Here is a 26,237-nt window from a genome sequence, read left to right on the forward strand (position 1 = left end):
ATATATTGCTGTTCGTGTGGAGGAGATATGACATAGATGCCCCTCTTTCTATTGTTAGATTCAAAAAGGAGGTTTCCACATTCACCACATGTGTCCCTCCAAATTCTATAATAAGGAAAGCTTCGAGAGATGAGGAGAAAGAACATTGATATGTTTTACTCCGTCTCATCCTTGAGTATGTTTCAGTAAAATGGTGTTGATAACGTTTTCCCTGTTTCATCTTTGAGTTTGTTTCAGTAAAATGACGTTGATACAGTTTCCCATGTTTCATCTTTGAATCCGTTTTAGTAAAATGATGTCGATACAATTTTTCTTGTTCCATCTTGAGTCTGGTTCAATAAAATGATGCTGATACAGTTAACCCTGATCAATTATCGAGTCTGTTTCAATAAAACGACATTAATACATTTTACCATGCCCATCCCCTTAGAGTCCGCTCCAGTTTTATGTTGTTGGTATGATTTACCCCATTTTTTACCCAAGGAGTCCGTTCCATTTCTATTTCGCTAGAACGATCCCCTCCCCTTGGTCGAGTCCATCCTAGTCGCATGTTGCTGGAATGGACTGCTTTGGTCTTATGTTGCCGATACAACCCACTTTTCACCCTAATCGAATTCATCATAGTGCTTCGCGCTATAACGTTTTGCGACATTTATCTTGTGTCTGCCCTATCTCGTTCAATTAGTTATGAATACTAGGGAGAGAATGAGAGTTCTTCTCAATTATTATTAGGGGAAAATGAGCATGCTCGGAGCATGGCCCCTGTGCCTAGACAGAGGATGGACGAAATGATCATTCCAACCCCTATGAAAGGTGAAAATTCCATCCCTATTGATGCTTATGTAGGCCTACTATTGACCCTTATGCTGGTGCAAAGGCCACTTTGCTGGACAGAGAACTCTTCCACTTGTTATTATTGGATCCAATTTTTTGTGCCTTTCAAGTGTGGTGGCAGAAGTGTAATAATACATTTCCTCTCTCCACCATCCATGGTTGAGGGCACGACCGTGTCATGTTATTTTTTATTTTTGCAAAAAAATTATTGTAATTATTAATTTTTAGGGGTTAAATGACTTATCAAATATCTAGAGAACAAATAGATATTGATTCGATCCGAAAGCCCAAAGGAGTGTATTTGGGATTTTGGCTTTATCCTTAGCGCACACGTATTCGGTATCCCCTCCTCCCCTCAAGACGCAGATATATACTGCAAAGGTGCAGAGCAAAGCAACAATGGAAGTTATCGAACACTTCGAGCGTCAGGCATGTGGTTGTGGGAGAGAGAAGGCTTGACTTTGGAGAATTTGAGGAAACCCTAACCTTCCAAGTTTAAACAGAGTATTCGGGACGAAACTGTAAATGCATTGGATTTAGAAGCGCTTAGACTTCGAAGAACAACAAAAACCAGTAAAGGCCGTTTCTTCTTCTGTATTGTCTGTGGTTTCTCTCCCGTCCCGTGATGACGCGTTCTATGGCGATGGCTTCTTCCACTTTCTCATCTATTTGCTTCACTTATTCATATCTCATGGAACATCATCACTTACTTCTAACCCCCATGTTCATTGCCCTCTCCCTTGTCTCTCTTTGCGTGTTCTCCCTTTTTATGTTTAAAAGATTGAAGAGAACAGAAGAAGAAGAGGAAGAAGAAGAAGAAGCAACGGCGGCAGCTGAAGTATCGGCTCAAAACCCTCACTCCATCATCACATACTCTCCACCGAACACCACCGATAAAGCCCATCAGACTCATCCGCTAATTTTAGAGATCCTCTCATCCGATCCCTCCAAATGGGACTCTTTCCTTCCTTCTCATTTGTCCCTCAATGATACCGGGAAAATCGGTGTTAGCCAGCTTTCTGATGTGCCCAAGCTTGATAACGATGGTGGCGATTCTATCGCCCAGGATTTGATGAAAACTGGGGACCAGAGGGGGAAGAAGAAGAAGAAGAGGGCCAAAAAGAAGCACCAGAATTCCCCGGCGGACAACGGTGCCGAAGATGGGCGTCTTCAGAGTAAAATATCTATTGCACAAGACAAGAATGATTTGGATTGTTTATATCCCTTCACCTCCTTGTCCAGTGTAACGCAGAGGAAGATCAAACAGCAGTATGATCAACTTGTTAAGGCCCATGATTCACAGTCCTTAACACTGGCTCAGGTTCTACTTGCTTCATCCAGTACTGCTTACTGTCTCTTTTGTTCTTTTATCTTGCATCTATATGGAGTTTTTCACAACCTCTGTTCAATTCAAGGAATTGTGCTCGCTATCCAATTTAATATTTATTATGTATTTTCACGGATTAGTTTATAAATTTATGTTGGTTTCTGTGTGGATGGCGATTGACTTTTAATGACAACGAAATTGATGTGGTTAAGAACAGACCTTCCGATTCAAATCATGTTCTGTTGGGAAAATATGTCCGTTGTCTAATCACTATCGTTGTCATTCTTTTCCTTGATTCCATAGCCCATAAATTCCCATGATTTACTTTCCATTCATAAACTTTATAATCTTTCCCACCTTTATCATGTTCTACCTGGATTTATGTTCTGTTTGTACTGGACTGTTTTATACTTTACTCAGAATTATAAGGCTGGGGATGTCATTGTTGTACTAGGTTTCACTACTGAGAAGGGGGGGGGGGGGTTGAATCAGTAGTCTTTAGAAATTACTTTCCAAAACATCCCACTGACGACCACCAAACTCAAATACACACAATGGGCTGCCAAGAGCTGATTCAAGTAACCTATAAGCACCACTGGTTGGGGCACCCCGTTGGCCAGCTACAGTTCGTGTGTACCCTTGCTTTCCACTAAGATTGTTTAGGCCTACCTTGAGTAACACACCTACTCTGCACACACGACAACACTTCACAAAGTACAAATAACAAACCACAACATATAAATATACGTGGTTTGGCAATAAGCCTACATCCACGGTGCAATACCCATATTGGGTTTCGTATTTGCACAAATACTCTCCAACACTGCAACAACAGATATGATTTCAATCCTTGATCATACAAAGACGAAGGGCAACTAACCCAAACAGTCACACCCCTAACTGTGAGTGCCTAAGTCCATCTAGGCTTTTTATCAAATACCTAGTGAGCAACTACTCACAAGGGTATTACAATGCAATAAAGTGGTTGAAAACAAAATCCCAATCCCAACTAAGATCAACTAGGCATTTACAATAATATTCATCACCACCTAGGATCTAAGAATATAAAAATTGGGAAGAAATCACCTAAGTGGGAGCCACTTGAAGTTCTCCACATCCAGTCATCTCCACAAGCTTCAACATGCTCATACACCTTCAAAATGATGATCTCAAGCCATCTTCAAGCCCATCCAAGCACTCAAAAGCATTTAGCATAAAAAATCTTCACAAAACGCACTTCTGAGCACACATGAGTTCCTCCAAGCACTCCCAATGTGTAGCTCTCGAAAATCTGAGAAAATCTTTCTTTGAAGCATCAGAATCTGACCTAAAATGGCCAAGATATGGCCAAATGAAGTTGAGGGGCAATTCTATAATATTTGGGCCATTTCATGACAAACCGCTCATCACTACTTAAAGTCGTTGAATGCTGCACGTGACCAGAGTGTCGGCAAGAACATAGGCCGTCGGATCTGAGATATTCTGGCGTGTGGAATGTCAGTTGTTAGATCTGAATCAATTTGCACTTTGAAGAGATGATGCACAACAACCAATGAAACAGAATCTTGGGAACTTCGCGTGTGCACTGGCGCTACACAAATTCCGACTGTACCTCTGATGCGTTTGTCGCATGTGACACCGCACCTGCATAAATCCCTGCACAACTCATTAAAAGCTCGGCAGATGAAATCTCGTCAGACTCAATGGTTCAATGTAGCGCTTTTTATTGAGGTGCTTTTACAATCGCCCAATGGGAAAACCCGCGATGGAACCTGACGCAGCAAGTAAATCTTCCGCCAACCGATTGGAATCTGTGCCTGTGTGGCACAATCTGGACCAACCATCTCGAAACATACAAACTCCTTAATATTGCACACAACTCCTTGCGCCATTTTCACTATTTATTTTGATACCCCTTTGCCTTTTTTAATTTATTTTTAGGCCTGCCGACTTTTAGAATTTGCTTTAAAAGATAAACATGTTTGCTTAAAAAAAGTGCTTCCAGAATGCACTCAAAAGAAATGGGCCTTAGAAAAAATAAGGCATGGAAAACTCGCCCAAGGTAAAAGCCATGCGGCATACCCGACTGGCATATCTGCACGCGCAGGGGCTATGCCCCTTGCCAGCGTAGGGCCATGCCTATGCCACATGCTTTGTGGCCTTGTGCCGCAGGCCATGTGTGCCCTTGCGACGCCCATGCGCGTGTGCCATGAGGCCTTTTTGATGCCCATGCGTGCAAGCCTTGATGCCCACCCATGCATCTCTGAACCTGATGTAGCCTAGGTGAAATAAATCTCACTTAGGACCAGGTTCTGTTTTAGGGTTGGCCAAATGGGCAGTTTAGGGTAACTAGGGCAAAATTAGGGTTAGGAATGGGAGATTGAGTTAGGGTTTTATTGGGTAATGGTCTGCAGAATTTTAGGAGTCTATTAGAATAGGTTTTAATGAGGTTTGAATAAGAAATAGAAATTCAGAAATATTAGGGTTAGGGTTTTGGGTTTTCAGATTTAGGATCTAAGCTGAAACTAGGGTTTAGGAGCAGATTTAGGGGCTGGGCTTTAGGTCGGGTTTTCCTAGCAGGGAGGGGGTGGTTCGGCTGGACTTTGATGGGGTTTTGATGGCTGGTTAGGTCTAGGCAGATCTTAGGGTTTCTGGGTTTTATGTTGAGGGAGGGATTTAGGGTTTGTAGTGGATAGGTGAGGCTGCAACTGAGATCGAGTGGGAGGGTTACTGTGATGGGCCTGTGGTTAGGTTTTGAGTGTAATCTGATGAGGGAATAGGGCTGTGATGAATGTAGATGAAGCTAGGGTTTGGAGAAGTCGATTAGGTTAGATGGAAGTAAGAAGAAGAGATGATAAAGTTGCAGGAAATTGTAACTCTTACTGGAATTGCAGAATTTCAGCAGCAGCAACCTTGAAGAACTTGAAGGAAGAAGAAGACGAACCTCCCGATCTGCAAGATGCAAGGAGTCGCCGGATTACTCCAGCCCTAGCCCTTGATATTACTCACAAGGGGTCTTGATATGACACACAAGACAGAGAAGCAGCAGCAGTCATGGCGGCAGCAGCAAGAGGAAACAAAATTTCAAACATAATAGGTGGGGGAGCCTCCCACGATTCTACTATTTATAATAATAAAGGGGGGCCAAAAGGCCTTACAAATAATCAATCTAAAGCAATCCTAATCAGATTAGGAGTTGGGATTCCTAATTTGAATCCTAATTATAAAACATAGAATAGACTTATACTCTAAATAGGAGTATAAGTGTAAACAACTAAAACAAATAAAATAAAATACTAATCCCTCTAAAATCGTGGAGGGGAACTAAGAAGATAAACCATGAAAAAGACTGTTTTAACCCTAGGCTAAAAGAACAAACAAATAAAAAGGCTCCAACGAAAAATCAAAGAACAGCCAAATTAATCATGGTTTCGCGCATCAACTCTCCCGACTTAGAAACATTCATCTCTCGATGAATGGGTGAAATCCATGCAACGCTCCGGCAACTTGGGGTGAGCTTGTTGACTTCATGAATGGGAGTCCACGTACCATGCTTGTGTGAAGAAACTCGTCCACGAACCTTGTGATGAGGAGGATGAAGTAACATGTGGGCAGCAGCTTCAACACTTCCCTGGCAGAATTCTGTTGAAGTTATAACAGTGGGAATATGGTCTTCAAGTCGTGGGGCCTTCTCTTCGAAGAACCAAGGGGGCATCACAAAATCAATGTGTTCAACCTCCAAAGGGTCTTCAATATTTATAACCTTCTCATTCAGCCCCACCTCTTCAAGAACAGCAACTTGCTTGATACTGTCTCCCTGTGAAATGTTCCCAATTACCTTGTCACAATCGACCACATCATCCATGAGAGCTGGAGCAATTGTATGGACACCTTGAGCACCACCATCTAGATCTTCAAGGTGACGGTCTAAGTCTTCATCACTATCAGGGGGTAGTGCATATATGCCATGCTCATCGTGCTCTTCAGAGGTTTCCTCTGCCTTGGCAGCCACATTAACAGGTCTATGCTTTTGTGGGCAATCTTTGGCATAGTGCCCAAGTTCATTGCAATGGAAACAGTTGTGGGGTTCATTGCTGTCCATGGGAGCTTTACCTTTATAATCAGCACGTGGAGGACGGGAAGAACTACCAGCGGAGTAGCCTGATCGAGTAGGACCAGCAATAGAATTTCCAGTTCGGTTGTGACTAGTGGTAGTAGACTTGAATGCTGAAAAAGTTTTGACAGTACCCTCAATGGAAGAATCAAATCCTCTATTCCCAACCAATAATTCTTCAGCCTTCAATGCCTTCTCAAAACAATCCTTGACGTCCAGAACATCCACAACGCCAATAGCTCTGAGGATGTCAGATCTCAATCCCAACCGGAATCGGGACAACATCTGAGTAGCACTTTCTATTGTGTCAATGCGAGATGAGAGAGAGTCAAATTTTTGCATGTACTCGGATACAGTCATGTTCCCTTGACGAAGGGAGTTGAATTGATCTTGCATCTGAGCAGTGTAGTGTCTTGGTAAGTACTTCTCTTTCAAATCATACTTCATATCCTCCCAGTGGGTAGGTGCTTTACCTTCACGTTCCATGTCCCGCTCTACCTTGCGCCACCATTCTCGAGCAGAACCAATTAGTTTAGTGCGTGCCAGTCTCATCTTTCGGTCTTCAGGCAAATCATACCAGTCCAAGTAGTCATCTAGGGCAGCAAGCCAGTCATAGAATTTTTGTGGATCACCATGCCCATCATACTCTTTCAATTCTAGCTTGACCTTTTGTGTATCGAACCGCCGGTTAGTAGCTTCATCTCCAGTGAAGTAGGACCTCAAATATTCCTCAAAGTTAGGTCTTCGAGGTGCTTCAGTAGTTCTGTCCCTGTCTTCTCTGTAGTCATCTCTGTCATACCTACGTCAATCCCTGTAGTCTCGGTCATGTCTAGACTGATCTCTGTGGTCCCTGTGACGTTTGGGATGACTTCTATGATATTCATCCCTTCCCAGAGTTCCATGTACTTCAGAATGAACTTGGAATCTGTCTTCCTCTACATATAGAGGGTTGCTTACAAGAGGCACAGCTTGGCTTTGTTCTATTGTTGTCATTCGATCACCAAGAACTTGCTGGTCTGTTGAGATCTTCTGCAGCATAGCCATGATTGCAGCAAGGGAATCAGGTTGGGATGGTCGTGTGGGATCCATAGCAGGGCTGCCATGTTCAGCCATGGCTCTGATACCAATTTGATGTAGCCTAGGTGAAATAAATCTCACTTAGGACCAGGTTCTGTTTTAGGGTTGGCCGAATGGGCAGTTTAGGGTAACTAGGGCAAAATTAGGGTTAGGAATGGGAGATTGAGTTAGGGTTTTATTGGGTAATGGTCTGCAGAATTTTAGGAGTCTATTAGAATAGGTTTTAATGAGGTTTGAATAAGAAATAGAAATTCAGAAATATTAGGGTTAGGGTTTTGGGTTTTCAGATTTAGGATCTAAGCTGAAACTAGGGTTTAGGAGCAGATTTAGGGGCTGGGCTTTAGGTCGAGTTTTCCTAGCAGGGAGGGGGTGGTTCGGCTGGACTTTGGTGGGGTTTTGATGGCTGGTTAGGTCTAAGCAGATCTTAGGGTTTCTGGGTTTTATGTTGAGGGAGGGATTTAGGGTTTGTAGTGGATAGGTGAGGCTGCAACTGAGATCGAGTGGGAGGGTTACTGTGATGGACCTGTGGTTAGGTTTTGAGTGTAATCTGATGAGGGAATAGGGCTGTGATGAATGTAGATGAAGCTAGGGTTTGGGGAAGTCGATTAGGTTAGATGGAAGTAAGAAGAAGAGATGATAAAGTTGCAGGAAATTGTAACTCTTACTGGAATTGCAGAATTTCAGCAGCAGCAACCTTGAAGAACTTGAAGGAAGAAGAAGACGAACCTCCCGATCTGCAAGATGCAAGGAGTCGCCGGATTACTCCAGCCCTAGCCCTTGATATTACTCACAAGGGGTCTTGATATGACACACAAGACAGAGAAGCAGCAGCAGTCATGGCGGCAGCAGCAAGAGGAAATAAAATTTCAAACATAATAGGTGGGGGAGCCTCCCACGATTCTACTATTTGTAATAATAAAGGGGGGGCCAAAAGGCCTTACAAATAATCAATCTAAAGCAATCCTAATCAGATTAGGAGTTGGGATTCCTAATTTGAATCCTAATTATAAAACATAGAATAGACTTATACTCTAAATAGGAGTATAAGTGTAAACAACTAAAACAAATAAAATAAAATACTAATCCCTCTAAAATCGTGGAGGGGAACTAAGAAGATAAACCATGAAAAAGACTGTTTTAACCCTAGGCTAAAAGAACAAACAAATAAAAAGGCTCCAACGAAAAATCAAAGAACAGCCAAATTAATCATGGTTTCGGCTTCTGCATCAGAACCCTTGCTGCCCAACTATACCAAGCCCAGGTGGCCTTGCCACTGCTTCAACAAGCCATGTGGCCAATCATTTGCCACATCATCAAACCACCTAAATGCCATATCATCGCGTCACCTAAACCCCTGGTGGGCCCCACACACATTTAAACACCAAAATGCATGCCAATCTCAGTCAACATGTACTAAATGCATGAATACGCACCCGAGCATGATGCCTACCATGCCATGGCTAGGGAAAATTACGAAAATGCTCCTAAACCATAAACACATCGAACGTGTACTGAATCAACTCGAAAGCATCCGAAGCTCATCAGACTCATACTGAACATATTACCAACCACCAGAGCACACCATCTACCTTATTGGGGCCAGAGCAAAAAAGACCAAAATTCGCTTGGGCCTCAAAACACATCTAAGAACATGCAAATCATCCCAAGCGCATCTCTAACATCTCCATCACATCTCAATACTATCACCAAGCATTTCGTTATGCACACCACCTGACCCTTATGCTCAAAACATGAAAAATGGGACCCACATCATCAGAAGGCCGAATGCTATCAAAACACCTCGGAATGTGCGCCGTATAGGCCATATCCCCTCCAAACTTGCAACCTTCCCAGATTTGCTCCTAAATCGTGTGACCATACGGAAGTCAACATAACTTTTCCTTACAAACTCGGAATTCAATGATTTCAGTTGCGTTGGAAAGACGGCTCATCACACTACAACTCTCATTTCATGACTTCTTCAGATTCTGCCAATTGGATGTTCCAAATTGGCTCCAAAGTTGCCCCTTTCGTGTGCTCCTATGATGCACTTTCGCAAACTGACATAAAACAAAACCATGTTGCTTCCAGCCTCTGTCAAACATCACCAAACACCATAAAACACTTCCAAACACCTCTGAATACTACTACATATTCCCATATGCCTTAGTAAGCTATCTAACATGTGTTTGACCTGTTTGACGAATCCATCTATGCCAACTCAACCAGTACACTACCAGAAATGTTGCCATAACACTGTACATGTCTATATGGCCACTGGTACCCACTGACAATTGCCACACTGTACAAACAAACTTTATTAGCACATTTCTCTGCTCACAATGCCATCTGTGTGAGTGTGTTGCTCAACTGACTGTGTTGATAACAATGACAACAACACCATCCATAGTCCAACAGTTATGATGCCCCTAACTATGTTATGAGGCTCTCCAAAGTCTCCAAGTTATTTTGAGTACAAGGTTCGAAACTGAAATATTTTGCGAAACTATGAAATTTTGATCGAAACCTGGTAAGTTTCGGCTGTAGGTTTTGACTACTAGTTTTGAGGCGCAAATGGCCAAATTAGGTCCCGAAACTTATAAGTAATCCTATTCTAGGTCCTCTAACCATAATGGAACACGTAGATCATAAAAAAACCTAAAATGGTAGTTTAGCTTCGGATCCTAGGTTGGTAGTGTACGTTGTACATTGTTATATACTTTTATCTAATATAATTGATTATATACAAAATTTAGTACTAAAACAAACATAATTCAATTAAAACGACTAAAATATGCATTGGGAATGAATAAACATAAAATTAAAAATCATTTCATAATTATCTAATGTTATACATGGTTTATTACAAAGTAATGAATAAACAAAACTGAGTTTTTCTAGAACATTTCCCTCTTTGGAGTCTAAACTAGCAAAACAATACCGAAACATGGTTAAAATTTCACTGAAACTGCGAAATTTCGATGAAAACCATGCATTTGATACGAAGTGTTCGACTGAAATGATACAGAAACCTGAAACACGAAGTTTCGACCGAAACTTGGTAAGACCATGGTATCACACCTGGTTTCATTTCCAAACTTTGTTGAAACCGAAAAATTTCGCGAAATTTCAGTCACTTTGACCGAAATTTTGAACATTGGTTGAGTCTGGCCAGGTATTGAGTTTGGTAAACATCTTCAGCACCCAACTGTTCATCTGTTCCCCATCTCAATATATACATGAAGCACTAAAGCACCACTTAATGTTCAGCATGCTTCTACAACAGCTGTATTCCTGTAGTGGAATAAAGCTCCACCGAATTTAGGGAGGGGTGGTTGGGGTGGGGGGAATAAAACATAATCTCATAAAGGGGAATTCACCCCTTAGGCATTACTTGATTGGTCCAAGACCATTTTGCATTATGATCTATCTCTTTTAATGAAATTTTATCTGATATATAAAGTTGAAGAATCTAGAATATAAAGAAAGAAGCATGGACTACTGGAGAGACAGTGTTAGAAAAAATGAATCTTCTGAAGGTATTATAGAGAGATCTAATTTCTTGGTGACACAAATTAAGTCACATATGGATCAAGTCAGGGACTTGGGGGATAGGCATACAAGGTACTTCCAAGTTCCAATGTTCTGCCAATGCTACAAACAGAAATAACTAAATGACTAGATTAGAAATGAAAGGTGAGATAATTGAGGACATGGATGAGTTGAAAGATTGTTCATGAACGTCTGAATTAACTCTTTGTTATCTTGAGCCACTTTTGTTGTAATGACATAAATGGAATTTGTACCATGTTCTGATGAACGTGGCCCTTCTAGGTGATTTAGTCCCAAACTTCATGTAACATCAAAGAGGCTTCTCTGCTTTTACTTTCAAATATGCTTAGTTCAGAAGAAGTTGAGAAGAATAGATTGGCTTGTCAAGATAGACAAAGGCCATACTTTATATATAGAGATAAAAGATATTACATATATGGTATGATAGGTAAGGTATGAGTCAGCACTCTTATCCTCCTAACATACAACGAACCTAGACACATGAGCTGTCTAGTCAATCCTTAACACTCCCCCTCCAGTTGGTGCATAGATATCCCTCATTCCCAACTTGAAAACAACGGGATGGAATGCCTTAAGCGGTGAATACATCAGCTAGCTGATTCTCCGAAGTGATGAAAGGAATGCAAATTGAGCCTTGTTCCAGTTTCTCCTTGATGCAGTGTCTACCAATCTCAATATGCTTGGTCTGGTCATGCTGCACTGGGTTGTGGGCTATGCTAATCATGGCCTTATAATGCCTCAGCATTGGATCTGGATACCACTGATTGCTTCTTGCTTCTCCAAGTAACCAGATTACCTCCAAGAAATGTGCAATATCCTGAACCTGAAGTAGATGGCCGGTCATCAATGGAACCTGCCCAATCAACATTAGTGAAGCTAGTCTAATTTCACATTATTGTTGTTGGAGAATAAAATACCCTTGCTTGGAGCTGATTTTAAGTATAGCAGTATCCGATACAAAGCTTCAAGGTGGTTGGCTTGAGCAGTATGTAAGAAGCGACTCACAACACCCACAACATCAGCAATGTCCGGCCTAGTATGGGAGAGATATATCAATTTGCCAACAACTCGCTGATATCTCTCCTTTTCTACCAGGTCACCTTCGTTGCAGCTGAATTGGTGATTCACCTCAATTAGAGACTTTGCGGGCTTACATTCCAACATCCCTGTATCACTGACTATATCTAGGAGTATGTAAGAAGCGACTCACAACACCCACAACATCAGCAATGTGCAGCCTAGTATGGGAGAGATATATCAATTTGCCAACAACTCACTGATATCTCTCCTTTTCTACCAGGTCGCCTCCATTGCAGTTGAAGTGGTGATTCACCTCAATTGGAGACTTTGTGGGCTTACATTCCAACATCCCTGTCTCACCGACTATATCTAGGACATGTTTTCTCTGGCAAACGAAGATACCCTTATCTGAACGGGCTACTTCGATCCCTAGAAAATATCTAAGAGGTCCTAAGTGTTTAGTCTCAAACTCTGTGGCCAACTGATTTTTCAACAATGAGATTTCTGCATCTTCATTCCCTGTTATCACTATATCATCGATATCGACAATGGGGCCAGTAACTTTCCCATCCTTGCATTTGACAAACAAGCTATGATTAACCCCAACATGGCTTTGTTTGTACCCAAACTTTTGCATAGCCTTTTGAAATCTACCAAACCAAGCTCGAGGTGATTGTTTAAGACCATAAAAAGACTTTTGAAATCGACACACCTTGCCGGTTGTGGATGATGAGGCCAACCCTAGGGGCACATTCATGTACACCTCTTCCTCAAGATCTCCATTGAGGAAGGCATTCTTCACATCAAGTTGTTAAAGATTCCAGCCAAGATTTGCTGCACAAGATAACAAAGCTCGAATAGATTTCATCTTTGCAATAGGGGCAAATGTGTCCTGGTAGTCAACCCCATAGGTCTGGGCGAAGTCTTTGGCGACCAGTCTTGCCTTGTATCTGTCAACTGTTCCATCGGTTTTTTGAATACCAACTTACAGCCTACTGCTTTCTTTCCTTCAGGACGAGGAACAAGTTCCTAGGTTTCATTCTTCTGCAAGGCTTGTATTTCCTCCGCCGCAGCATTTTTTCACTTGGGGATATATAAAAGCTTCTAACCAATCATGTGGAATAGACATAGAGGACACAGAAGAAATGAAGGTATGGTAGGAAGGAGACACTGATGCATAGGAAACAAAATTAGAAATAGGGTGTTGAGTACATGTTTGAACCCCTTTTCTAAGAGCAATAGAAGCATCATCAGATGAGAAAGAGTTACCCGAAGTCTGAGATGGAGGAGCTGGATCTGGAAGTACTGTAGGAGTTGGATCCGAGAGCACTGGTGGATATGACGGATTTGTGATGGGCTATTGTTTCTGTTGCCGGGAGTAAGTGATTAGATCCCTTTGTTTAGTGGTATACTCAATGTTTGTTTCCCCTTGAAGCCGAACAATGTCAATGACCAAAGAAGGAAGCTCTTCCTCAACATTCTCCCCCTGAAGAGAAGATTGGTAGGTAATAGGGTTTATCCTTGTGAAAAGTAACATCCATGATAACTTTTTAGTGGCAGGGGGGATGGTAACACTTGTAACCCTTTTGAGTGGTAGAGTACCCAAAGAAAATGCAACGGAGAGCCTGGGGATCCAATTTGGAACGAGTAGGAGAGGAATTGTGAGCAAAACACATAACCGAAGACTCGGGGAGCGAGGAGAGAAGCAAGGGCGGGATCAGGAAGAAGACTTACTGGAGTTTTGAAGTCTAGAACACTGGAGGGAACCCGGTTTATAAGGAAGGCAGTAGCCAGGACTGCACATGGAACAAGAACTCGCCGACGAGATCTCGGTAATATCTTGGTTTTTTGCAAAACCGAGACGAGATCAAAGGTGAAATGGGAGAAATACACTGTCTTGGCCGAGATCTCGGTCATCTCGATGGGAAACCTTGGTATACAAACACTTATTTATGCCAGAAACCAGGACAAACACTTATTTATGCCTAACATCATTTAAGTTGAAAATTGCATCTACCGTCGAAAATCCAGTTTTTGTTCTTGAAATGGGGGGAGGACCTTTTATCCTATGGAATTTTATTTTTTAACTATTTTTATTGGATTCAACTAGGAGGTATTTGCTTATTTATGAATAATATCTTAAGTAAAAAACATATAGTTAAATGATATTAGGCATAAATAAGTGTTTGTCCTGGTTTCTAGCATAAATAAGTGTCTGTCCTAGTTTCCCACTAAGTTAAACTCCTATTTGGACTTTGATTTTGGACAATCTGATAGTGCCACTGTGTTTAAATAGCCCAAAATAGGCTGTATACCAAGATTCATGAACAAACTAGGTCAAAAACCCACCAAAACCATCAAATGAGTTAAAAAAAAAGTGCACCAACTCGCCGAGATCTCGGCCGAACTCGGTTTTTTAGCTGGGTGAAACTAGTACTGAAACCGTGTTCTCGAACCATGGGATTGCATCACCCCAATAGAATTTGGGAACATGGGTGGTAAACAACAAGGAATGTCTGGCCTTAAGAAGATGTCTGTTCTTCCGTTCTGGTATACCATTTTGTTCGGGAGTACAAACACAAGATGTTTGGGAAAATATACCGCGGGCATCAAGGTATTGAAGAAATGCACCATCAATATACTCAGTTGATGCAGCCCCATGTTCCCACACCCGAAGGAAGAAGTAGCCTTGAAATTAGGGCTTAGTTTGGGAGCCATAGCTTAGGTTTACATTTAATAGGTTCTATATTTAGTTTTATTTCAGCTTATTTGTAAACCTAAATTGAACCGGTTCAAACCATGGTTCAATTTTAATGATTTAATTAAGTGTCTTTTGTTTTAAGTTATTAGGGGTAAATAGGTCTTTTAACCTTTTAAAATTTTAAGTTGTTTTAATTAGGTCTCCCTCTCCATGATTTAAGTGAGGGAACAGTTTAAGTTGTATTAGGATTTGGCCTATGGCCTTTTATTATAGAAGTTCAAATAGTGGGAGGCTCCCCCACAAGTTTATGAGTTTTAAAAAAACCATATTGCTGCCTTTTTGCTGCTGCTGCTCTTTGAGAGTGTATATCCTTGTGGTTCTATCAAGGTGGAAAGGGTAGGTGGATCTCCTACGACTCCTTACACCGTGACGGCTGGTTGGATTTCCATTGAAGGTGGTTCTATCCTTCTCCATTGCTCAATCCAGTAAGTATTTTAGTTGTCTGCAATTCCCTTCTTCTCCTAATCCTCTACAGCCTATCCTATAGCCCCCCTTTTATTTTATTTGAATTCCCCCAAAACCCTAGATCTTCTTAACTCCAGCCAGCCTTCATCCTTCATTAGATTCAGGCCAAATTAAAACCCAGTTCCCTCTCCGCACCCCTTACACTCGACCTTAAGCTTTGCCCCATTCCCCCATCTTAAACCCTAATTTCCCCCCAACTTCATTAAACCCAAAACCCTAGAGTTTTCAGAACTAACACTTCCAGCCCTCACCTAGGCCTCATACCTTGGTCGAGTATTGTTCCCTACCAGTACAGTACTCGACCTTAGCCCCATGCCCTAATTCCAAGTTTTTTTTTTTTTTATAACGCGAATATTACCTGGGACCCGGGGCTGCCCCTATACTTTTATTAAGCTCCAAAAAGAATAAAGAATACACGGGGGGGACATGCCGCCTTACCCCTAACCCAAAAAAGAATAAAGAATTGTGAGAACCAAGGCACTAAAGTCTGAGAATAGGCAAACCAGCTCTATCCTCCCTCAGAATACGTTGGAAATCACCCTGTCGCAGCTGTGCCTGATCGTACGAGGTGGAGAGCCCTTCATTGCAAGCATGATTTGCCAACCAGTCGGCCGCCCTATTGCTCTCCCTATAAGCGGAAGTAATGCAAGGCCTGACTAATCCTATCAGCACCAAAGTTTCCTGAAACCAGTACCAGCCCTTCCATAAACCACAGTTCTTTCCATTGACCATACGCACCGTGGAGACTGAATCAGAGTTAACCACCACTCCAGAAAGGCCCAAGTCATAACATAACTTCAATCCATCCCTCAAAGCACGAAGCTCCGCAATAGCATTGGAGCAGGGGCCGTAGAAGTTAGCGAAGGCTGCCAAGACACAACCCTCCCTGTCTCTTATCACCCCTCCCCCCCCCCCCCCACCGTCTCCAGGGTTCCCTCTACACGCACCATCCACATTTAGTTTCAGCGAAACAAAGGGGGGGCACCAGTTGATCAGAGTCGGCCGAGCTATCTTAGGAGAAGGAGCCGCAATCCCAAGACTACATAGAATCTGCTGCCCCCTCATCGATGAGGTTGTTCCAAGCTTGAGTGGCCGCGGCAAGCCCCTCACCCAAACTTTTATGTTGTCAATGATGCTCAGAGCTGACCTCATCCTTTCTCCATGTCTTCTATTGCACCTTTCCTTCCACAGCTCCCACACAATCAGGGAGGGCAGGTAGCCAACAATGTAATCAGAGAGGCACTTGCAACTAGCCGACTCCTGCCAAAGCAAAATCCGGCTTCTGACATCTTGTGCAGGGATAACAGGGACGTCAAAGATCCCTGAGAAAAATCTCCAAACCTTAGAAGCAGTCCCACCTGCTACCAGGCAGTGATCCGTTGACTCGCTTCTAGGGTTTCTACAACAATTGCACTTTGAGGCCAGGGGGATACCAACCACCATCACCGACTCATCCGTGGGTATCGACCCATTAATAATCTGCCAAGTGAAAAAAGCAATTTTTGTTGGTAAAATCTAGTTCCAAATCCATTTGGATTAAGGAACCTCCGTCGAGCGGCCCCTCACAACATTCCAAACAGACTTAACCGAGAAACGTCCATCACTAGCAGGAGTCCATACCAGCCTGTCCTCCTCTCCTGAGAGCGTATAGCCACCCTGGAGGATGGCCTGTCGTACCTCATTGGAGTCTATTTGGCCTAAGCCAGCCTGATCCCAGATTCCAAGTTTAAACCCTAATTTCAACCTAAATTCTAAAACCCAAAACCCGAAACCCTAATCCTAAATTTCTGAAATTTGAAATTTTGTTCAAACCTTGTTCAAACCTTCACTGTTAGCTTCCCCTAGACCTGCCTAGCATTACCATATAAAAATTACCCCCCATTCCCCCAAACCTAACCCTAAAAATTGACCTAAACGCCTATTTTGCTCTATTGGAACTGCAGAACCAGCAGCCCCTTTGGTCCTTTGTCATTGGATCCTGGATAATTGGCCTCTAGTAGGACCTTTACCTATCTAGAGCTACATTATCAGTCCTATTATCGCTCCGCAAAATCCGAACCTGACCTAGAATTGGGTCTTAATTATAGTATGAAAAGACTGGAAGCAAGAAAGGCTTCAGACTTAGAGTGGAGAAGGTACATCCAAGTCAATCGAGTACAGTTATCAATAAAGGTAATAAACCATCGAAACCCTCCCCTAGCAACAGCTTTAGATAGTCCCCATAAGTTTGAATGAATAATGGAAAAAAGGAACAATACTTCTATTATCACTAAGAAAGTAGGAAGACTTGGTTAGCTTAGCGAGTTCACAAATGTCGCAAGCTAACCAATCCACATTCCAATGTTTTATTAAGGAAGGAAATAAATGACGTAAAACATGAAGGGAAGGATGACCAAGTTGGCGATGCCATTGATGGAGCTGAGTAAGAGCACTGTCAGCCGTAGTTGTCAAGGCGGCGCCTTGGTCGACTTGTGCGCCTTAGATGCCTAGTTGGTGTTGCCTTGATTTTGGACCCTCTCCAACGCCTTGGGTCGCCTAACCACCGTGACAACTAGGCTGTCAGCATGATTGATGTGAGCAGAAACAAGTGACGAGGTACTAACATCAGGAGCAAAGTAGTACAGTTCATCACACACCCTACCATGTCTAATCGTTGCTCTCGTCACCAGATCTTGAAAGACACAATGTGAAAATAAAAGTGAACACAACAGTTTAGGTCAACAGGAAGACGATATATGGGAAGCAAATTGGCGCAAAGGTTAGAGACGTGAAGAACTGATGACAAAGAAATGGTAGGGGAGCAGAATATTGAACCTTTACCAGAGATGGCAGACAGGGACCCATCAGCAACTCAGACCTTATCCTTTCCAGAACAAAGAAGATAAGTGCGAAACATGTTTGAGGAGCTAGTCATTTGATTAGAGGCCCTGGAGTCAAGAAGCCAAGATAAACTAGAACGAGAGGAAACATGAAATATACCTGATTGAGCTACGTGAGAAGCAGTTGTAGTGGAAGAAGCCATGGTGGGAGATGTCGTACCAAGCTAGGTCATCATACGTTGGAGAGCCATCATTTGTTCCGAGGAAAAAGGAGAGGCTGTAGTAGATGAAGAGCCATCAATAGTTTCAGAAATATGAGCCTGAGGGCAGGAAGAAGATCCCTGTTTTCCCCCTCGGTCCCCTCCTTTAGGGCGCCCATGAAGCTTCCAATAAGTTTCCTGAGTATGACGGGGATGACCACAATAATCACACTTAACCGGTTCTTTGACAGGAGCAGCAAGTTTAGTAGCAGTGCTAAGATCCACCTGATGAGTAGTAACCAGAGCTGAACGAGGAGGGGCAAGAGTGGGCAACATAGTAGAGCAACGACATTCCTCATGTTAAACCAAATTGTAAGCCTCAAGCAAGGTGGGAAATTTATCACGACCAAGAACGTAGACACGGATCTGGTCATATTCTGGGTTCAGCCTGTGAGAAAATCGTACACCTTTTCTATCTCACGCTCCTTCCGAAACGTACTAGCATCAGTATTACAAACCATGGAAACAGGTGATAGAAGTCCAACTGTTGCCACAATGTATTAAGGGTGGAATAGTAAGTTGGTAGGGACAATTCTTTTTGAGTTGTTTCACAAACTTATCGTCTCAATTCATAGATCTGTGCATATGTCTGTTTTACTGCATCCCAAAGTTCCTTGGCAGAATTCAATAGAACAAAACTGGGGCTAATAGTAGAGTCCATGGAGTTCAATAAGGAGGAGTGGAGGACACGATGAGGGCATCATTAGCCAACCGGGTATTAGCTGCTGTAGGGTCAGTAGGTTTAGGGATGTTACCAGTCAAGTACACCCCAAAAAATTATTACCACGGATAGTAAGAAGGCAAGCCCGAGACCAAGTGAGATAATTTGTCTTATTCAACTTAGTAGGTCCTATATGAAGAGTGGGGTTATGGCCATGGATTCCAAGACGACCCACCACACCACCCTCAACTCCCCCCTATAGAGGTTGCAATACTTTCCGCCATATAGAGTGGTAAAGATAATTTCATATGATAAGTGGGACGAAACTCGAGATAGAAATCACTCAGTAGAGAAGAAGCATAGACAGAAGATGGTAGCAACGAAGTAAAATCCCTAGTAATAAGATAGGCAGCAAGGTATAAGGCCTATAACGGCCTTGGCAGTGGTGTGTAGACCCAACACAAGAAGACGGGGAGGCCTAGCAGCGAGCAACGAAGGACAGGGGGCCTATTGAGGGTCTGTGTGAGGTCTGGATGCGAGCGGAAGAGGACAGAGGCCCTGTCAAGGCCTGGATGAAGGCAAATGGCGGTTGGAAAGGGCAACAGCCCTATCAGGGTCCTGAGTGAGTCCAGGTGAGGCGGAGACAGGCCAAGAGGGCTTTGATGGGATGGCAGAGAGGCCTGGGCGAAGTGGTAAGGCCTTAGTGGAGGCCGAAAGGATGGCAGGGAGCCTTGGTGGGTCTCGACGAGACCTAGCAGGAATCACAAGATTGACGAGAGCCTTCGTAGGGGCCTAGCGGAGACGTGGGGTTGACTGCAAGGGAGCAATGGCCTTGGTGGGGGCCTTTGGCGTGGCTGGTCGATGATCGCAAGAGGGCTGGAGCCCTTAATGGTGACCAGTGGAGAGGGCGGGAGCCCTAGTGGTGATTGGTGAGGACCTGGTGGCCGGTGTGATGTGGATAGAGCATAGAGCCATTGTGTGGTTAGCGGGTCAGCAGGTAAGTGAAGGCGGCACATCTTAGGTAGCTATGCCCAGCCTTGGGAGACCGAAGCGTCTCTGGTGAAGGGCTGACTTCTTGTGATTGGTGGCGAGAAAAACCTTGAAAAGAAAAAAATACCCAAAGTATTGGGCTCTGATGCCACATTGAGAAGAATAGATTGGCTTGTCAAGATAGACAGAGGCCATGCTTTATTTATAGAGATAAAGAGATTACATATATGGTATGATAGGTAAGGTATGAGTCAGCACTCTTATCCTCCTAACATACAATGAACCTAGTTAATCCTTAACATGCTTATATTACCGTCATTCCAGCTCATGTAGGGAAGTTGCATACAAGATTGTCTTTAGGATGCTGACTTATCTTCTACTTGGTCTTGTCCTTTTCACATGCGCTAAATTTATTCAACTGAAAGTGTGAGAGGACTGGATAACTCAACTTGTCCCATAAATATTGCCATATTTAAAGAGAAAGACATTAGGACTGCAATTTTTTTTGTTGGGAATGGGTACAGAACCCTTAGATCTGATGGTGTTTCCTAAGGGTATCTGCTAGGATGTTACGATGGGATGAAAATTGACCTGTTTTGAGGTACTCCATGGAAAGTGGATTAGCCAGTGCATTATTTGTACTTTTATTGTTTATCATAACAATTCTGGTTCCCTTTGCTTATTTGAGTGTATTCACTGTTAAAACTGAAGTTTTTGCCTCAAGGAGGAGAGAGTTTCTATCTTGGTTGTAATAGTGAATTTCTAGGAACCATTAAAGGATTTGGCTAAAGGTATTCTGAATGTTGGCTCACCATTTGACACACTCACCCTCCTTGTCCAAGCTGAGATTCTCTTTTGTTAGAAGTTATCGATTAAGGGGTTCACAGCACTGTTCATGTGAACAGTATTCACGGGCACTGTTCATGTGAACAGTAATTTTATTATTTATGATGTATTTCCTGTTATGCCCTTAATAGGGTTATGTCTTATTATATTGAATGAAGTGGGAGGTTCAACACAAAGTTGTGACTCTCAAGTTACAGCTCTCTCCCTTCTTCTCTCTTCTCTTCTCCTCTCCTCTCTTCTCTTCTTCTTCTTCTTCTTCTTTTTTATTATTTACATCTTTCACCATTTTGGGGATCTTTTTTTGTAGTTCTCTTGGAAAAGTTGAATCCTTTGGCCTTTTTCCCCGGTATTGCTTCAGGGGCGCTGATTCAGATCATAAGGAGGAGATTTGGAGGATATTCTAGAAGATCTAGAGGGGATTTGAGTGGAGAATATTCTGTTAAAGATATTCCTGCTACTATGAGGATTGTGTGTTTCACTTTATGGCTTCTTACTTTTTATTTTGTAGAATTGGATAGATATGTTACAGTCCATCATAGTTTCTATTTTGTAATCTTTTAGTATCTGTTTTGAAGGACGATTCTAAGTGATTGAGAGACTGGGCTTTTGCTTCTTTGGGTCAGTGGTGATGTTGTTCCTTGGACTGTGGTGATGCAGCTCCAGCCCTATTGTGGTAAAGCAATAGGTTGGGTTTGGTGGTGATTCCATTCCTGCAGGCCTTTGGTGGTTAATCCAAGGTCATGTCCCTTTTATTTAATCTTTCATGTTTAAAAAAAAGTGTTAGAAAATTCTGTTATCAATATTGGTTTGTCTCTATATGCAATCCTGTTGCAGTTGATCCCACTGGTTTTTCCCTGGTTCAAGATCAATTCTGTATTACAAACACGCACAAACACACACACACACACACACACACAGTCTTCCCTGGGTCAAGATCGATTAGTATGGTATGGTATGGGGTTACAATCATTTTGACACGCTTTGTTAGCAGAGCTAAATTCTTGTGTAATCAGAGGAACATCTCATTCATTTGACCAAGATCTGTCAACTCCTTGACTAGAGATGGGCACTTATAGAAAAGTTATAAACAGGGCCTTTACATGTGACTAGATGTGAGGAGTGTGAGGAAAGTCTTGGCTTTGGGTGAATCCACAGATCTGTTGTAATTTGTCTCTATGTTGTACATGTCTTCTTGCCATGGGCCAAATAAAATTCTTCTTAAAAAAAAAAGAGCATCCCATTGCACGAGGCTCTCTTTACCGCAGGGTCTGGGAGGGGCAAATGTACACAGCCTTACTCCCTGCTTCGCAGGAGAGGCTGTTTCCAAGTTTCGAACCCTCAAGCAACAGGTTGCAATAGCGCAACTTAACCGTTGTGCCAAGGCTCGCCCACTAAATAAAATTCTTCTTTATACACTTGAAAAAAAAAGGAAATTCAATAGAGAACCTTGAATTTGGCTGATGTAGGACAAGTGGCCTCCTACTTGCAACTTTCCTGGTTGCTGATATTCTGTTGTACCAGATAAACTTAATTGATGTTAAGATTTTGGTATAATTGATTGAGAATAATGGGATGAAAGATAAACCTAGAGGAAAACTAGGCCCATTGCTAGTTTGTAGACTGAAGTTTCTTCAATTGTATGATCGGCTTTATATGGAATCCTTGTCCAAGATTTAGAATTGAAAGAAGACAGCGTCTTTTGTAATGAAATTTATTTGTAACTCAAAATCTTAATTAAACATTTCCATCTTCATGTTTATGAATGAATCTCTATTACTGATCTGGTAGAGACCTTGATTACAAAGTGTTAAATGAACGCCTAATTAAAATAAAACTTCGAGAGGGAACATGCAAACAAACACCCAGCCACACACCCATATGCAATATCATCACAAACTGACACTTTGTACGTATTTTTGTCAGAACTTTCTCAACCCATGCTAGATTATAACGATCTTGAACTCGTGAGTTAAGGCATGAGAAACATTTCTGAATATTCCAAAATCAAGGTCAAGTTTGATGCTCGAAACATGACTGCATTAGAAGTGTTGTACCTGTGTCATTCACTTTTCAAATTTTCATAAACTGACTCTATAACTGCAGAAAAAGAATTCTAAAATATGTTCAAATTTCTAGTAAGAAAAAATATAACTTTTATAAATTATGATAAAAGTTTATGTAACAAAAGATTTGATCTAGGAAATGGAAACTTCAATTGATGAGGATTTCTTCTTTGTGTAGTCTGCCCCTCTGACCGTGATCCTTCACTGATCTTTTTTTTTCTTTTTTCTTTTTTCTTGGAGGGGGGGGACATTAATTATAGGCTTGCTCCCATGACATCTGTACGAGGAGTTAAGATTGTAGGTAGGTTGCATGATTGAATTTGCCAATTGTAGCTTAATCATTTGTTGATTTGAGAAACTTGGACTTGAAGGTTTGTCTTTCTTAAGTTAGGAATTTCTCGGCATTAGAGCTTTTGAAGAGTTTATTGCGCTCAATTGATTGAAAATTTTCAAATAACGGTGTTTATTAGGGTTGGCAATGACTCATTTTGTTTTGTGTTCGGGTCGTGTCAATTTTGAGTTTTGTTGAAATTACCTCGTCCCTAACCTGACCTCTTTATCGTGTGAAAGTATCCTAATTCCCAACCCTAACAATTCCCGGTTATTAATGGGTCATTTTTGTGTTGAGCCACAATAACGCATTATATCAACATGACATTAGTTTTGGATCATAACCCTATAATTTCATGTTGTGTTTATGTTGGGTTGACTTTTCATGTCGTAAATTGCCACCTGTAGTGTTATGAGTCATTTTTGTGTTGAGCCACAATAACACATTATATCAAAATGACATTAGTTTTGGATCATAACCCTATAATTTCATGTTGTTCATGTTGGGTTGACTTTTCATGTCGGAAATTGCCACCTGTAGTGTTATGAGTCCAAGTTCTTATTTAAAGTAAGTGGAATGTAGAATATATTTATATAGCTGATCCCATGACCTATCAGTACATCTGTGTTATCTTAAGTTGTTAGCACATTTGGTAGTTGGTAATTTTTAAATTGTCACTGTTAAAATGTGTGCATATGCATGTGAATTCTTTTTCTTCTAAACAGGTAAATGTGTTATTGTTAATAGAATATTAAAATGCAGCAAGTCTTTTCCTACATCCAAGAAGGTTTGTCCATTTTATTTACTTATTTATTTTTGAACCGGTGATTTTGTAGGTGTACATGTAAGGCTTAGCGCATTTAAGTTAATAATTCTCTAGGTGTTTGTCTTACCAAATTTTAAATCCTAAAGCCAAGTTGGCATTTGATCAAAATTGTTAGTTTGAGATGCCTATGAATTCCTTGATGATGTCGGGATCATGCGAAGAATGATAGGCTCTTCCAGTGAACGCATGCTTTTTAGGCCAGTGGGACTAGAGAGAACTTTCAAGTTTCAAGGTTGCTCCTTATTACCTACAAAAGTTTCTCCAATCCTTGCTGAGCTAGGATAGCTGGTGTAGCATCCATTGAAGTCAATCCTGGCCCCGCTATAATTATCACTCAATTAGTTGGCATATCACGTTACAACCACGAAGATGGATTTAATGCTGAGCAAAGCACTATTGCAGGCCAGATTTGGGTTTCTTTGCTTGTGACCTACTTGGGGTGGTACTTGGGCTATATTTTTATGTCATTAGGTGGGGTTTGTTGAGTCTTGACTGTTACGTGTGGTTAAAAGGGCCTTGCTATAGAAGGTTTTCTGTGTGGCAGTAGGAGTATCGCATTTAGTTATAACTGGGTTTATAGGTCTTGGGTTTAACTGTTTTTTAGGTTCTTCTGCTGTTCTATTTTTTGGGCTTCAGTGGGTTATATTGATTACTACAATTTTGTTTGTGTGTGTGTGTGTATGTGGGGGGGGGGGGGTTGGAAGAGGGGGGGATTAACAGTAGCTCACTCATATAGATTACTGATTCTACCAACAGCCCTAGTGACTCAGACTCGAGGCTGATACCAATCCGGACGATCCGATACCGATACATACTGTGTTTGGTATCGCTGATGTCAATTCACAAAACAAGTGCTTGCACTGGTTTCCAGAAGTGCCGTGTTGTGCTGTTTGCTTTTAATGAGAATTTGCTATTTTTATGACTCAACAACAACTATGTGTAGGTCTGTTACCCATATAATAATTTATCAATGACAAAGTGTTCTCCTCTGGCTTTGTGCTATATTCGTGTGGATTTGCAAGCCCTTTTTGAATGTGGGTTCCTTCAAACCATAAGATTCTTTTCCCTTGTTCCGCTTCCTTCTATTTTTATTTTTTGAAGTTTCTGTTACAACAACGTATTCCAATCATAGAATCTCTCTCTTCCAGCATCACGAAATCAATTCCTTTCTCACTCATAGCTTGCTCATATTGACCCTTGCCACCCCACCTTCCTCCACCATTAAAGCCCTAGCATTGGTTTTTTTTTCTCCATATTTTTTAATTTTCAGGTTCTTTCTCACAGAACCCTTCCCGGTTGTTAAAAATTCACATCCAACTTCACATAACCCCAAATCTGTTAGCCTATCCTATTCCATCTGTTCATCATTCTAACCCTAACTTTTTCACTCCTAGTGCTATGCTCCTATTTTCCTTCATCTAGAAGTTCTCTCTCTTTTTCTTCTCTCATTCAACTAATTTGTTTGGCTTGTGGCTATGTCGAATTCACTCCCTGAGGACTGTTATAATTGTGGAACCCTAATCATGCATCACATTTGGGATGTCCTGTAGCTGTTCTGAATCAGGATTTTCCACTTTAAGTCACCTTAGAGGAAGGGGCGAAGGGAAAGAGAGAAGTTTGAGTATTTTTGTATTTCTCTTCCCTATCTTAGTTCCACTTTATCCTTCCATTGAGTAGGCCTGTCAAAAAAGCCCAGCCGGCCCGAACCCGCCCTGAGCCCGGACAGGACCCAACCTGGATTTTTCAACCCAAAGGCGCGGGATTGGGTTTAGCATTACCCTGGCCCTGGCAGGGTCGGGCCGGGTTCGGGTTTAGGCCCCGGGCTTAGCCCAGCCCGGCCCGACCCGACCCTGTGCCATATAGGTTGGGCTTTTGGGTGTCCATATTTTGTACCGTAGGATTTAAGTTTTTTGTTTTTGTTAGAACCGTAGGATTTAAATTGGTTTAGAAAACGAAAAACCCTAATCTCCTAAGTCCTAACATTTCGTTTCCTCTCCCACTCAAGTGTCTGGATTAGCCTCATCTATCGTGCTCGTTTGGACTTTGGAGGAGAAGGCTGATGAGGAGAACTGCAAGGTGAGTTTGGAACAATTAGGTATGTCCGATTGTTCTTCTTCTTCCATATCTCTCTCTTGGTTCTGTCTCTCGCTCTCTTCTCTTTGCTCTTTCTCCTTTTTTTTTCTTTTCACTGGGTTGAACCCTAGAAGGGGTTGATCGAAGTTTCAGAGGGCAAAAAAGGGGTGGTGGGCGTTTTCGCTGGGAATCGACAG

The 26,237-nt window shown here is 42.0% G+C and overlaps 1 protein-coding gene across 2 annotated transcripts in view; it reads left to right on the forward strand.

The window, feature by feature from the left end:
* Window positions 1-1,168: 1,168 nt before the first annotated feature.
* The window catches only part of LOC122656117, a 48,169-nt gene continuing 23,100 nt past the window's right edge, over window positions 1,169-26,237 (forward strand). For both annotated transcript variants that reach the window (XR_006332045.1, XM_043850567.1), the window contains exon 1: window positions 1,169-2,155. Coding sequence is in view for 1 of the 2 variants with exons in the window: in XM_043850567.1 (XP_043706502.1) it covers window positions 1,460-2,155 (696 nt within the window). In the remaining variant the exon portion in view is untranslated. The remainder of the gene's footprint in view (window positions 2,156-26,237) is intronic.

Source organism: Telopea speciosissima, chromosome 3 (genome assembly GCF_018873765.1).
Source record: "Telopea speciosissima isolate NSW1024214 ecotype Mountain lineage chromosome 3, Tspe_v1, whole genome shotgun sequence".
NCBI lineage: Eukaryota > Viridiplantae > Streptophyta > Magnoliopsida > Proteales > Proteaceae > Telopea > Telopea speciosissima.